The 12,720-nt window shown below is 35.0% G+C and overlaps 1 protein-coding gene across 3 annotated transcripts in view; it reads left to right on the top strand.

The window, feature by feature from the left end:
* GARNL3 (GTPase activating Rap/RanGAP domain like 3) overlaps positions 1-12,720 on the top strand; it is a 223,633-nt gene that overhangs the window by 117,502 nt on the left and 93,411 nt on the right. For all 3 annotated transcript variants that reach the window (XM_031954321.1, XM_031954322.1, XM_003757155.4), the window contains 5 exons: positions 882-988; positions 5,019-5,134; positions 6,409-6,513; positions 10,236-10,310; positions 12,457-12,568. In XM_031954321.1, the coding sequence (XP_031810181.1) occupies positions 882-988; positions 5,019-5,134; positions 6,409-6,513; positions 10,236-10,310; positions 12,457-12,568 (515 nt within the window). The remainder of the gene's footprint in view (positions 1-881; positions 989-5,018; positions 5,135-6,408; positions 6,514-10,235; positions 10,311-12,456; positions 12,569-12,720) is intronic.

Consider the following 12,720-nt stretch of genomic DNA (forward strand, 5'->3'; position numbering starts at 1 on the left):
GATGATTTCCTGATGCAGATCACACCTACCTCCTCTCATGCCTTTAGTAGACAGTCTAATTAGTTGTTGTAGCCAAAGTAAATTATCACCTGATGTCCAATTTCCTGGGGATGTTTCATTAATACGCCTCAGATGACAGACATTTGGATCTATACTTGAAGGCTTTCTGTCTCGATAGGAAAAATCCAAAGTTGAGTTTCATGCCACAACCTTTAAGAACCCAGAGTCATCTCTATCTTCCCCCCCAGATGACATATCAAAGGAAAACATTACTGAAGGCTTATTACATTAGACTAATAATACTTCTTGAACATTTCTAGATTGCATGGCAATGTCTTAACACCACTAGCACAGTCTTGTTTATCATGGTAGATATTCAGTAAATGTTTACTTGAATTAAATTGAATTGTCATTTATCCAATGAATGGAACTACTAAATATAGAAGACACTCTCTATGCTCCAAATAAGATTGTCAAGTGGGAAAGGAAGTATTCTCAAGACCCCACACAAAATGTAATTTACACACCTTATAGAAAGAAGGATGTTGGACTAATTAATGGTATGAGCCAGTATCATGGAGAAGAAAACATACTAGTCTTGGAGGCCGAAGACCTGAGTTCCAAGTTCCAAATATTTACTCTCTTCATGACGTCAAATAAGTCACATCTCTGTGAGACTCTGTGAGATTCCTCCTTTACAACAGAGGAACAATTATTCTTTCATTAGCTCACTCACAGAGTTATATGGAAACTGATTTGTGAACTGGAAATCCCTACATGATGTGAGTTGGGTTTTTTTTTTAACATAACAAAATCTGGTGTGTACAGTCCATGCTTTAGAGAAAAGAGGCCCAATTAATTATAAAATGTTCTTTCCTTAGGCTGAAAATATTTTCAGAAGAAAGTGTGCCCCTTTTTGGCCCGCCCTTGCCATCCCCACCTGTGTTTACAGATCACCAGGAATTCAGGGACTTTTTGCTAGTGAAATGTAAGTTTCTTTTTTGAGGTCTTTTTGGAAGCCTTATTTGATCTAGGTCACAATGTATTTTGCCATTTTATCTCATGAGACTTCACAAGGAAACTTCATCTCTCTTATGCATCTCCATGCATTGTAAAAACTTTTTGTAAAGTAGTTTTAATTCTGTGGGTGTTTTGCTGACTACTTACCCATTGTCTTATCATACAGAGCATCTTACCTCCTTTCTACTTCTCCATTCACCTCTTCTCTGTCTTCTGACCATCAAGCCATGTATCTCTTTTTACACTTAGCCCTCTAGTTTGTCCATCTCTGTGTTTTTGCTTTAGTTTATCACTGTCTTTGTGGATATATTTGTGGGCTTGGCAGGGGGACAGCACAGAGAATTGTGTGAAAAGATTGTCATTAAGTTTGAAATTGTGTGCAGTTTCTGATTGGGGCCTGGATTAAGATAAACCAGTGTAGACGGTTATTTATCGTGGTAGACAGGGATTGATTTTAATCACAGACAGATCTTCTGAATTACATACTATATTTACTGGTATATATTCTCTTTTATGTATTTTTTCCAAACCCCCCTTTTTAAAGAGCAAACTTTTGATTTTCTCCCCCATACAATTTCCTTCTTAAAGGACTGCCTAATGTGGCATCTTGGGGTTCAAAGAAATGTTCAAATCATAAGCCTTTCAGAGACTTTTAAACTTTTCAGGGGCCTTAGAATTCATTTAGTCCAACTCCTTTATTTTGCAGAGGAGGACATTGGGACTTAAAGAAGATAAGAAATTCACCCAAGATCCCCAAGGTAGAAGAATAGCATTTTAGGATGATAACCCAGGCCTAACTCCAAAACTGATGTTCTTTCTGCTATTTCACCTTGCCAGACCCTGTAAGAATGTTTTTTCTAGGTCTCTAATACTTCCATCAGTAATTGTTACCCTTTTAGTGTCAAAATTAGGAATGATTTTCCATTATTCTTTTACTCATCATTCCCTTTTTCCACACCTCTTTCTCTAGTCAATCTTTCACTCTCAATCTTGGACTTTTGCAGTAGTTTCCTACTGTCTCTTAGAATCCAGTCTCTCCTCACTGCTATCCGTCTTCTATACATGTACCAATTGGTATTCCTACAGCAAAGCTCTAATTGTCACACTCCTGTTAAAGAAGCTTCAGTGACTTCCTGTTGCTTCTTAAAAAAACAAACTCTTCTGTTTGACATGTAAAGTCCTTCACAATGTGATTCCAGTCTCTCTAAGACAATAAAACACTACTCCTGTTATATACTCTCTTTGCTGTTCCCTATATATAATTTTCCATATCTTCTCTTCAGAACTTTGCATAGTCTGTCCCCCATTCCTAGAATGTTCTTACTTCTCATCTCTTATTTTCTGGAACCACACCTTCCAATCTAGTCTCTATATTTCAGTATATTTTTCAATAAAAAATTGAAGCAAGAAAACATTAGAACATATGTGTGATCTATACATTAAAATGTTAATACTATAGGAATTAATAATTTTTGGTTCTTTGGAAATCTACACTGTTTAAAAAAATTGACATCCAGTGTCTTCTATAGGACAGCTAAAATTGGGACAGATTAATTGTTCTTCCAGATTACTTGTCTCAGACCTGTTACTTAAAAAACAGGCCATCCAATAGAAAGTACTTTTTCAAAAAAAAAACTTGACTTTAATAAAATGGTATTTGCAGCAAACTTCCACCTATCTAGAATCCTAAACATCTTTTGGGGTAACTGAATATTCTGAATAGCTATATCTTCCTACAGTGCACTACCTTGTCCATTCTCTGTATCCCATCCTTTCCTCCACTATCATCTTTGTTGACTTTAAGATCCATATTGATAATCCTAACTTTATGGTTTCTCAATCTCAGTTAACTCTAATATCTTTCTACTACAGATAATTATTTACATGGTCATACCACTATCCTCACCAAAATTTGAAATTGTTCTACCTCTACTATCTTCTGAAATCTCCCTCAGTTGAAAACAATGTTTAGTCCTTCCACTTCTTCCTCTCTTTTAGTCTTAGATAAAATTGAGTTTAATTTTCCTTATGACTTCTGTTTCTTTGATATATTTGCATTTTTCCAGTCTAACTCTCTTGTTTTATTTCTTTTACCTTTTTATCTGACTGGACCCCATATTTAGCTGTTTTAGTACTCTTCAGAATCTTCCATTCTTTTACCCCCTTGACTTATTCCTAGCTCTATCTATTATGCTAATTCCCTATCTTGGGTTATACTCACTTACCTTGTTGACATTCCTAAAATGGTGCTGGTAGAAGTCATGAAGTATTAATGATTTCAACTGATACATGTTCAAGTTATTTAACTTCTTCTCGCCCTGCCTGCTTTTCCACAGTACCTTTATCCATTTTTCAATTATTCCATAGTGCATTTCTCCTAGTTCCTGTTTTATTTATTTTCTCCAGTCTTCTCTTCTCACCCCACTGTTGGCCTGTACCATACTCTTAGCAGATCACCTCACCTCTCACATTACTGAAGAGATTTATGCTATCTAATATGGGTATCTTCAGATTTTCTCTTCCCCAACTCAGAACTTCTCTGTTTTCACACATGATGTTTTTCTCTCCTCCTATCAAGTTCCCTGCCTTATAGTATGAAGGCTTTACCTTCATCCTGTTTTAAACATTTGGATATTCATCTGTCTCCTGTCCTGTGACACTCTTCCAATTCTCTAATTACTATCTCATAGATAATTCTTAGAGCAATTCAGCAGTCACATGTCCCCGTTCCTTCCACATCTAATATTTTGAATTCTCAGAAGGAAACAGGTACCGTCTCAGTCTCTTCGTTTATATTTAATTTCAGTTCCCTAGTAACCCCTTTCTGCCTTGCCTTTCCAGTTTTAAAGCATTCTCCTTGATTAAAAAAAAAAAGAAGCAAAGTAGGCACTGAGTAATTTTGCTTTCTCTAAATCATCTTCTATCATCTCAGCCATTCTAAATAGCAGTATTATCCCTTATTTTATCTTTCACCTACCCCCAATTTAATTTTTAAAGCCCTTTATATTGTTATTGGCTATTAACTAGATTTCATAATACCAACTCTGCTGAGCTCACAGGGCTTTTCTGAGACTCAGATGAAATTATGCTTTTGAAAACTCTAAAGTGGCATACACAAACATCAGTGTTAATTGGCTTATGTCTTTCAGTTATTAGGTTAGTTTTATGTAAAAAGCTCTTAACCCATATCTCCCTCCCTATGTGCAACTGATTTTTTTAACCAAAATGTAGAATTTTATGACATTAATTTCTGTACCTTAGGGACCTATGGTTTTATTGGTATAAGTACATTTTCTACTATTGCCGATTGAGATCCCTCTATATTAGAGTAGACTGTGTAAATGTTTTGGCTGAAAAAAATTTTTTCACCAACAAATGACCAATCTTCTACTGATGAGTATCTATGCTTATAGCTAGACTGATATTCAGGTAACATGGGATTTCTGTTCTGATATTTAAAGCCTCTCCAGCCCATTTGGAGCTACAAAGCTTTTGCTTCACTGGTATAGCCTTCAAAAACCCCCAAAAATTGCCTCGCTATGGTGAGACATCAAAAAATAATTTTTATATTTACTTCCATTGTTTCATTGTGTTAGCTCAGTCCCTTTTAGTAATGATTGAGTACTACAAGGAAGAAAACTAATATTAGTTATTACATATAATTTCTGTGTTCCATGAATTTACAGCATTATAAGAAAAGTGGTATATTAAAGGCATGTATCCTAGAAGGAAGAGTAATGTCATTGAATTAGAGGTAGTTAATTCAGATAAGCTTCCTAAGGAGTGAGTCTATTTGTATTTGTGTTCTATCCCTTAGTAGAATGCAAGGGATTCTTTGAGGGAAGAAAACATTTTGAATTTTTATTATTGTATTTTTTATCCCCACCACTTAAATCTTTGGCACTTAATTGGGCACTTAAATGTTCCTAGGAATTTTTTCAGCCTTTAATTTCTGATGTGCTTTTTCTGCATTCCCTTTTAAACTTGTTTTATTTTAGTAATTAATGGTGAAAAAGCTACCTTGGAAACTCCAACATTTGCCCAGAAAAGACAGCGAACTCTGGATATGTTGATCCGATCTTTATATCAGGATCTGATGCCAGATCTGCATAAGGTAACACATGAGTTTTCACCTTCTGTTAAGAATTATTAGTTGAACAGAACTTAAGAAAGGAATTCAAGCAAAAGAGTTCTGAGTTAGCAAAGTTGACTAGTTGTCTCCATTCTTAAAATTATAACTGAACAATAGCTGTAAGAGGTATAGAATTATCTACATAGAATTACATCAGTAAGGTAATGGTGTTATTTTATGATAAGTAGTTCTCAAATGAATTTCTTATCACATCAATGTGGATGTTCTGCCAGTGATACAGATGCCTTGTTTTATCCCTTATTTGATGCCCATAAATCATCATTGTGTTCAATATAAATCCATATAATATCTATTTTAAGGATGAGAGCCTATGAAAAATAGGATAGAATCTAAAGGAGGAAGAGATTTTGGAGATCAGATTGGAAAGAATACTGAACTTGAAGTCAGGAGACCGGTCTTCAAAATCAAGAGCTCTTTATGAGCTCTTCTGGGGTTTTGTTGGCAAAGATACCAGAGTGGTTTGTCTTTTCCTTCTCCAGATCATTTTACAGATGAAGAACTTAAGCAAAGAAGATTAAGTGACTTGCTCAGATCACACAAATTAGTAAATGTATGAGGCTGGATTTGAACTCAATTCCTCCTTACTCCAGAGCTGGCACTGTATCCACTGCCACCTTGCTTCCCTCTCAGAACCTGATTCTGACACTAACTATGTGTAAATGGGTGATTTACTTTCCTTCTCTTAGCCTTAGTTTGCTCATCTATAGCAATTTCATCATGAAAATAATATTTTACAGGCTTATTTTTCAGAGAGGATTTTGTAAACCTTAAAGCTCCATAGACACATGAAACATTATTCTTGGTGGCTACATTGTTTAGGAACAGACCTTAGGATCTGATCCCAGGTCTGCTAATAATATTGACCAATTGAGAAGAAATATCTTGTGATATTTATCTTGTGATAAATTATCTTGTGATAATATCACAAGACCTCAGAATAATATCCTCAGTTATTCAAATAGCATCATGGGTTTAGAGCTGGAATGAACATTAGGGAATCATATAGTCCTTATCCCCTCCATATATATATATATATATATATATATATATATATATATATATATATGGAAAACTATGGTTCAGACAAGGTAAGTTATTAGCTCAAAGCCACACAGATACTAAGGTAGCATTCTGAATTCATACTTCTGACTTTTGATCCTAAAGCCCTTTTCTCTCTCCCCCTTTCCCTTCCCCTCCCATCACACTGCTTCATTGACTTCTTTCCTTTTATTTAGAATATGCTTAATAGACGATCTTTTAGTGATGTCTTACCAGAGTCACCCAAGTCAGCTCGGAAGAAAGAAGAAGCCCGTCAGGCAGAGTTTGTTAGAATTGGACAGGTAAGTTTCATTTAGAAACAACTTCTACATCAGGGCAATCAAATGTCTGAAATTTTAGTGGTTGTTTTGAGTGTTTTTTAAGGCTTTCATAAAATAATATGGCCATCTAAGTGAGTCATCCTTGGGATTACTGTAGGTATTATGATAAGATAGACTTCTAAAATCATATCAGACGCCTGGAATGTTGGATCTAATAATTTGGGTACTATATGAGTAAAATGTACTTCATGGTTTTATTACATGTATATTTAGAGGGAATATTATTAATTAGAGAAGACATATAATAGATATAGTACTTAAGAAAAAGTAATAATAATTGCCATTTCCCCAAGGCTTTAACGTTTACAAAGCATTTTCTTTTATATCATTTCAAGTTATTATGTCATCCTATATCTCTACTCTTTTCCACTTCTAAATTTCTATAAAGGGATAATACACACTTAGTGCTTATATTTCCTTAGCACATATTCATAGCTGAATCCCTTCAGTCTCATTTCCATTCCCAAAATTTCACTGAAACTGCTGTCTCCAAGATAGCCATTGGCCTTTGAGCTGCCAAATTCATTAGCTTTTTCTCACTTTTTATTCTCATTGGTCTTGCTGTAGCTCAAGATTGTTGGCTACTCCTTTCTTCTTGACGTTCTTTCTTCCCTTGATTTTTTTTATTCTACTCTTCCTACTTCACCCCCTACCTACCTACCTGACTATTCCTTCCTTTCCTTCACTGGCTTATGGGTAGACCTCTAAGGTTCTGTTCTGAGCCTCTTCTTTTTTCTCTCTACACTCAGTGATCTCACAAGTTCCCATGTATTCAGTTATCTCTATGCAGATGACTCCCAGACTACATAACTAGCCTTTCTCTCTCTCTTCTTCATTCCAGCCCCAAATTACATTTCAAACAGGATGTACTATAGACTTCTCAAACTCAGTGCAACAAAAATAGAATTTGTTATCTTTCAATCCCCAATCCACCCCTCTTTCTAATTTTACTTTTTTCTCCAAAGTCCCACAATCCTTCTGGTGACTTATGTTCACAATTTCAGAGTCATCCTTCACTTCTTTCTCTAAGTTATCCCTATATCCAGCCAAGTGCAAAGTCTTCTGTCTCCACTATATTTTTTACTTCCATTCCCTTATTTCCCCTTACATGGCTGCTGTTCTTATTCACATCCTCATCACCTTCAGCCTAGACCAGGGTTTCTTAAATTTCTTCTATTTGCAACCCCTTTTTGCCCAAGGTATACAGCTATGTAAAATATGAATACAAATCAAATATTTACTTTTAATAAATCGTAATTTTGCAACTCCCACATTCAGTCACAAGACCCCATATGAGGTTGTGACCCAAAGTTTAAGAAGCTAGAGCCTAGATTATCCTTAATTAATTTCCCCACCTCCAGTCTCCCTCATCTCCAATTCATCCTCCACCCAGCTGCCAAAGTGACAGTCCTAAAGTATAAATCTTTCTTCTAGGATAAAATATAAACTCTTCTACTTAGTATTCACAGTCTGGCTTTGGTTAACCTTTGCAGACTTTTTACATAGCACTCTGTGGTTCAGCCAGATTCAGATTCTTTCCTGTTTTTTACAGAGAATGGTCCATATCTGTTCTCCCATATTCTAGCTTTCTCCTTGTAAGTCTTTCTTCCATGGCTAGAAATGCACTCCTTCATCACCTCCACCACTTAGATTCCCTAGCATTTCTCAAAACAGAGTTCAGCCATCACTTGCTATTAGAGAAATTTTCTGATCCCTTCCAATTATAAAGACAATTCCTTCCAAATTATCTTTTATGTATTTTATACATATTTTCCATGTAATTGTGTGTGTATATATATATATATGTATATGTATATACACACACGCATACACACACACACACACACACACACACACACACATTGTTTACTCCAATAAAATGTAAGGTCTTTAGTACCTAGCACATAAGTTTGCATTTCATAAATGTTGGTTGATTGATCACGTTTAGCCTTAATCTTCAGCATCTTTTTCTTCTCTGTTTTCTCACATTTAGCTCTTATGGGCTCCCTTGAATTCAATTATCACTTCTCTACCAGTGATTCTTAAATCTACCTATCTAATACAATGTGCAGTTCTATAATGCAGTAGAATGTAAGCTCCTTGAGGCCAGACACTAATTTTTTTTTTATTTTTGTATCCCTAGCTTACACTTATATCTTATACATAGTTGGCTTCACTGAGGTGAGTTAAATCTATCTTCCAACCTCTCCATAGAGCTCCAGTCCTACATTTCTAGTTGCCTAATAAATAACTTTCACCTGAGCGGTCCACCAGCACCTCAAATTTAACATGGTCTATATACCAGATTCCTCTTTCTTCTCCCAGAAACCTTGCCCTTTCCCAACTTCTTGGTTTCTCTGAACCACCTCAGGCAGCCAGACTCAGATCTCAGTGTCATTTTTGATTCTCCTCTCTCCCTTACCTTCCACATTCATCTAGGAATTAAGTTCTTACAAGCCTCCCTCCTCTCCATTTCTTGTATCCATCCATTCACATTTCATCTGCCTTAGTTTGGGCCCTCATCATCTTTCATCTATTCTGGTATAATAGTCTCCTGTTGACAGTTGAGTTTCCTGTCTCTTGAACCTACCCCTGCCAGTTGATTAATTGATATATTTCACAAAACTGCTCAATAAGTTATCTTGATAGACTCTTGTAAATTTGATGCTCTCTCATACACTATTTAAAAACTTTCAGCATTTGCCTGTTACCCATAGAATATTCCTGTGTTTAACATTCAAGGTCATTGACCGCCTGGTTCCACTGCATCTTCCCAAGCTATTTTCGTATTTCTGATATACTCTTAAGTTTAGACCAAAATAGATTGCTAATTATTTCTACTGTTCATCGTGCCACCTTATACCTTTATGCATTTATATAGATGTGGGAGAGATTACTCTTTTCACATACCTAAGTGCTGAATTCTTATTTTCCTTCAAGATCCACTCATATTCATGAGGTCATCTTTGTTTCTCTCAGTTATGAGTAATATTTCCCTCTAGAGTTCCCCTTTCCTTCTATCACACTCTAATTTTTAATATGTATTTGATAATCATCTTGTAGATTTTCTGTCAATAGTATGCTTCTTCAGGACAGTGACTGTATCTTTTTTGTCTTTGTATCTTCAGCACAGCACAGTACATAGTTACTTAATAAACATTGTAGTAGTTACTTAATAAACATTTGTTGGATTGAGAGGCACCAATATATTAATGAATGCAAATTAGTTGAAACATTTGAGTTACATTATAATATATTGTAAAGAAATTGTGACTATTTAAATCGCTAGAAAATGGCTGTAAGCCAACAGCACAAGATATTTGAATACTTGAGCCTAAAATTACCCATCTTCTTATGAATTTGGTATAGTGGAAAGTGGTATAGTGGAAAGAACTTTGGACTTTGGAGACAAGTTCAGGCTCCCTCAGCAGATTTGTAATCTTGGACAAATTAGTTAAGGCTCAGTTTCCTCTTTTGTAAAATGGGAATAATAATGTTTGAACTACCTCCCTCAAAGAATTGTTATGAAAATAAAAATGAGGTGATGGCTATGAAAGTGCTTTGTTGAACTGAAAAGCCTCATCTAAATGTCAGCTGTTGTCATTGTTTAGTTATAGCTATTTAGCCTTCTCTCGCTAAACTGAGTATGAACACACCTTAAATGAGCTATCTGTCCTGTTAAGGCACTGAAACTGAAAACCATTGTGAGAGGGGATGCTCCAACTAGCTTGGCAACTTCAAGTCTCTGTAAAAAAGAGGTGAGTTAATAATATTTCCATGTTAGTGTGCAGATGTACATTGTACATTAAATTATTCAGGGAATTGAAATTTTTGCTATGGTGGAAGATAAGAATGTTCTTGACACATGATTAGAAACAGTTCAGAAATAATAATGACTAGAAGTCAAATGCATTATTCGAGGCAATTCAAACTGTTTCAACATTTAGCTTTCCAGTCTTTATGTTCCAGTTGGTCTTCCAATGCCCTGCCGAGATAGAGTTTATCTTCTGTAAACTTAGTGCACTCCCCCTTGTGGTGCAGTTATTTTTATTCATGCCTTTGCCTCATTATTAGACTATAAATGCCTGGAAGGCCTGGATTAAATTTTATATTGCTTTCTATACCTAATACCTAACACCAGAACTTTCTCAAAGTGAAAGCTCCAGTAAATATTTATTAGTATGAATCAAACACCCATCTTAAGTCACTCTCCTCCTTAAGAACCTCCACTTTCTTTTGCTTGTCACATCAAAACTTCAGACTCTAAAAAATACAGGAAAATCTGTCAGTTTGAGTTGCCTTTTATCTGCATGTGCCTTTGTGTGCTAAAGTATAACTAAGCCCCCAAAACAACTGGACTTGGGTTAGTACTAAAAAAAAATCATATTGTCAAGTTTCTAATGAGCTCTCATTTTGTGAGCCACAGTCACAAAAATGTCAATTTTTCAACTTAACCAAGTGAAGTTAAGTCTTATCTTGTGTATTAAGGATACAACTTGGTCCAAGAAGAATTTTTACCTCATGGTCTCATTGAAATCCTCCTCTAGTTGATAACAACTTAGCCATGAAAAAATTAATTAAACTTTTATTAGAAACAGACATTGCCTTTACTAGAGGGCAGTTGTTTAATTTCTTCCTCCTATCATCCATTTCCTATACTCATCAGACAACTTAATTCAAAAAGGGCATCTCATCAATTGATGGGTTCTTTTTTATCATGTTTGGTGATTGCTTCTCATTTAACATAGGGAAAATATAATTGCTTTATTTTTCTGAAAAATTTTTCCATCCTGAGGCCTAATGATATGTAATAACCCCTCAGTGACCTCTTCATTTTTATTGAAAAAAAAAATACACACACATACACACACAAGCATCCCATATTTTTGTACACATCAGGATTCTCAAAATCTGTCAATGAAATCAGGAATAAAGATACAGTATTAAAATTTAACTGGGATAATCAAGATCACCCCAAGCTTATTATGACCTTTGGGGTTTGAATATTTCAGAACTAAGCAATATGATTTGAAAGTTAATTACCATACACACACCCCAAAAGAATTTTTAACAAGATGAAGATCTCTGAATGACTGTGATATAACTTGACTTTTCTCTCCCATCATTTGCAAGGTAGGTATAGAAGCATACGAGAAATGATGCTTTTTGTGTTAAATGAAACAATGTTCAACTTAAGAAAAACAGTCTACATACATCAGATATTCTATTTGAGAGAATATAGGTATTTTCATAGGCTCTTTTCCTATATCTATTGCTAATTTTCTCTTTTAGATTTTATAATGTTAAATCACTCAAGAAGCAATTTTATATAGAATCAACCTCATGTGTGATGTATGGATTGATATTTTTGCTGAATCAGCAACACAGGAGACAAACTTTTTTTTAACAAATAATAATAGCTAACATTTATATAGTGCTTTATGGTTTGCAAAGCACTGTACATTCACTATCTCATTTAATACAAAGTTGTGGGGTATCGTTTAATGGTGAAATGAAAGTCAAACATCTTTTCATCTTCCCCTGAAAATGTATATCAATTGATTCAAGGGTATCAGGGGGAAAGAAAAACTATATCTTCATGTAGTAAATCTCTATAATGTTTTGATTCCCCCCCAAATACTAAATGGATTATATCAACAATATAGGAAAACAGAATTTACCATCCCAGAAACATGTTAATAGATTTTTTTTCTAATAAATTAATTGGAAGAGGATTTTTCTCCTCAAGAAAATTAATAAATTTCTATTCCTTTTTAAATCTTGAAGTGTTCAATAAGGGCATCTGTGTTACTGTTTCAGCCATGGTACTGAACATTTCCATTGACAATCCATGGTTTGATTTTTCGGGTGCACTTACTTTTCAATGCTTGTATTGTTTCGTAGCCGTGGGAGTCCCAGTGTTTCTGCAGTAATTTTCCTCACGAAGCTGTATGCGCAGATTCCTGGGGCCAGGCCTTGCTGGTCTCTACAGATGCTGGCGTCTTGCTAGTAGATGGTTAGTGAGTAGTTGCTCCTATAAATGTCTATATTTGTGTAACAGAATTTCTGATAATGATGAATGTGATTCATTTTAGACTATTAAACTACTTTATACTATAGTGAGGTTAGCAATAGTGAAATTAAATAAAGAACCAGGAAAGAACACTG

This window comes from Sarcophilus harrisii, chromosome 2 (assembly GCF_902635505.1).
Source record: "Sarcophilus harrisii chromosome 2, mSarHar1.11, whole genome shotgun sequence".
In the NCBI taxonomy this organism is placed as follows: domain Eukaryota; kingdom Metazoa; phylum Chordata; class Mammalia; order Dasyuromorphia; family Dasyuridae; genus Sarcophilus; species Sarcophilus harrisii.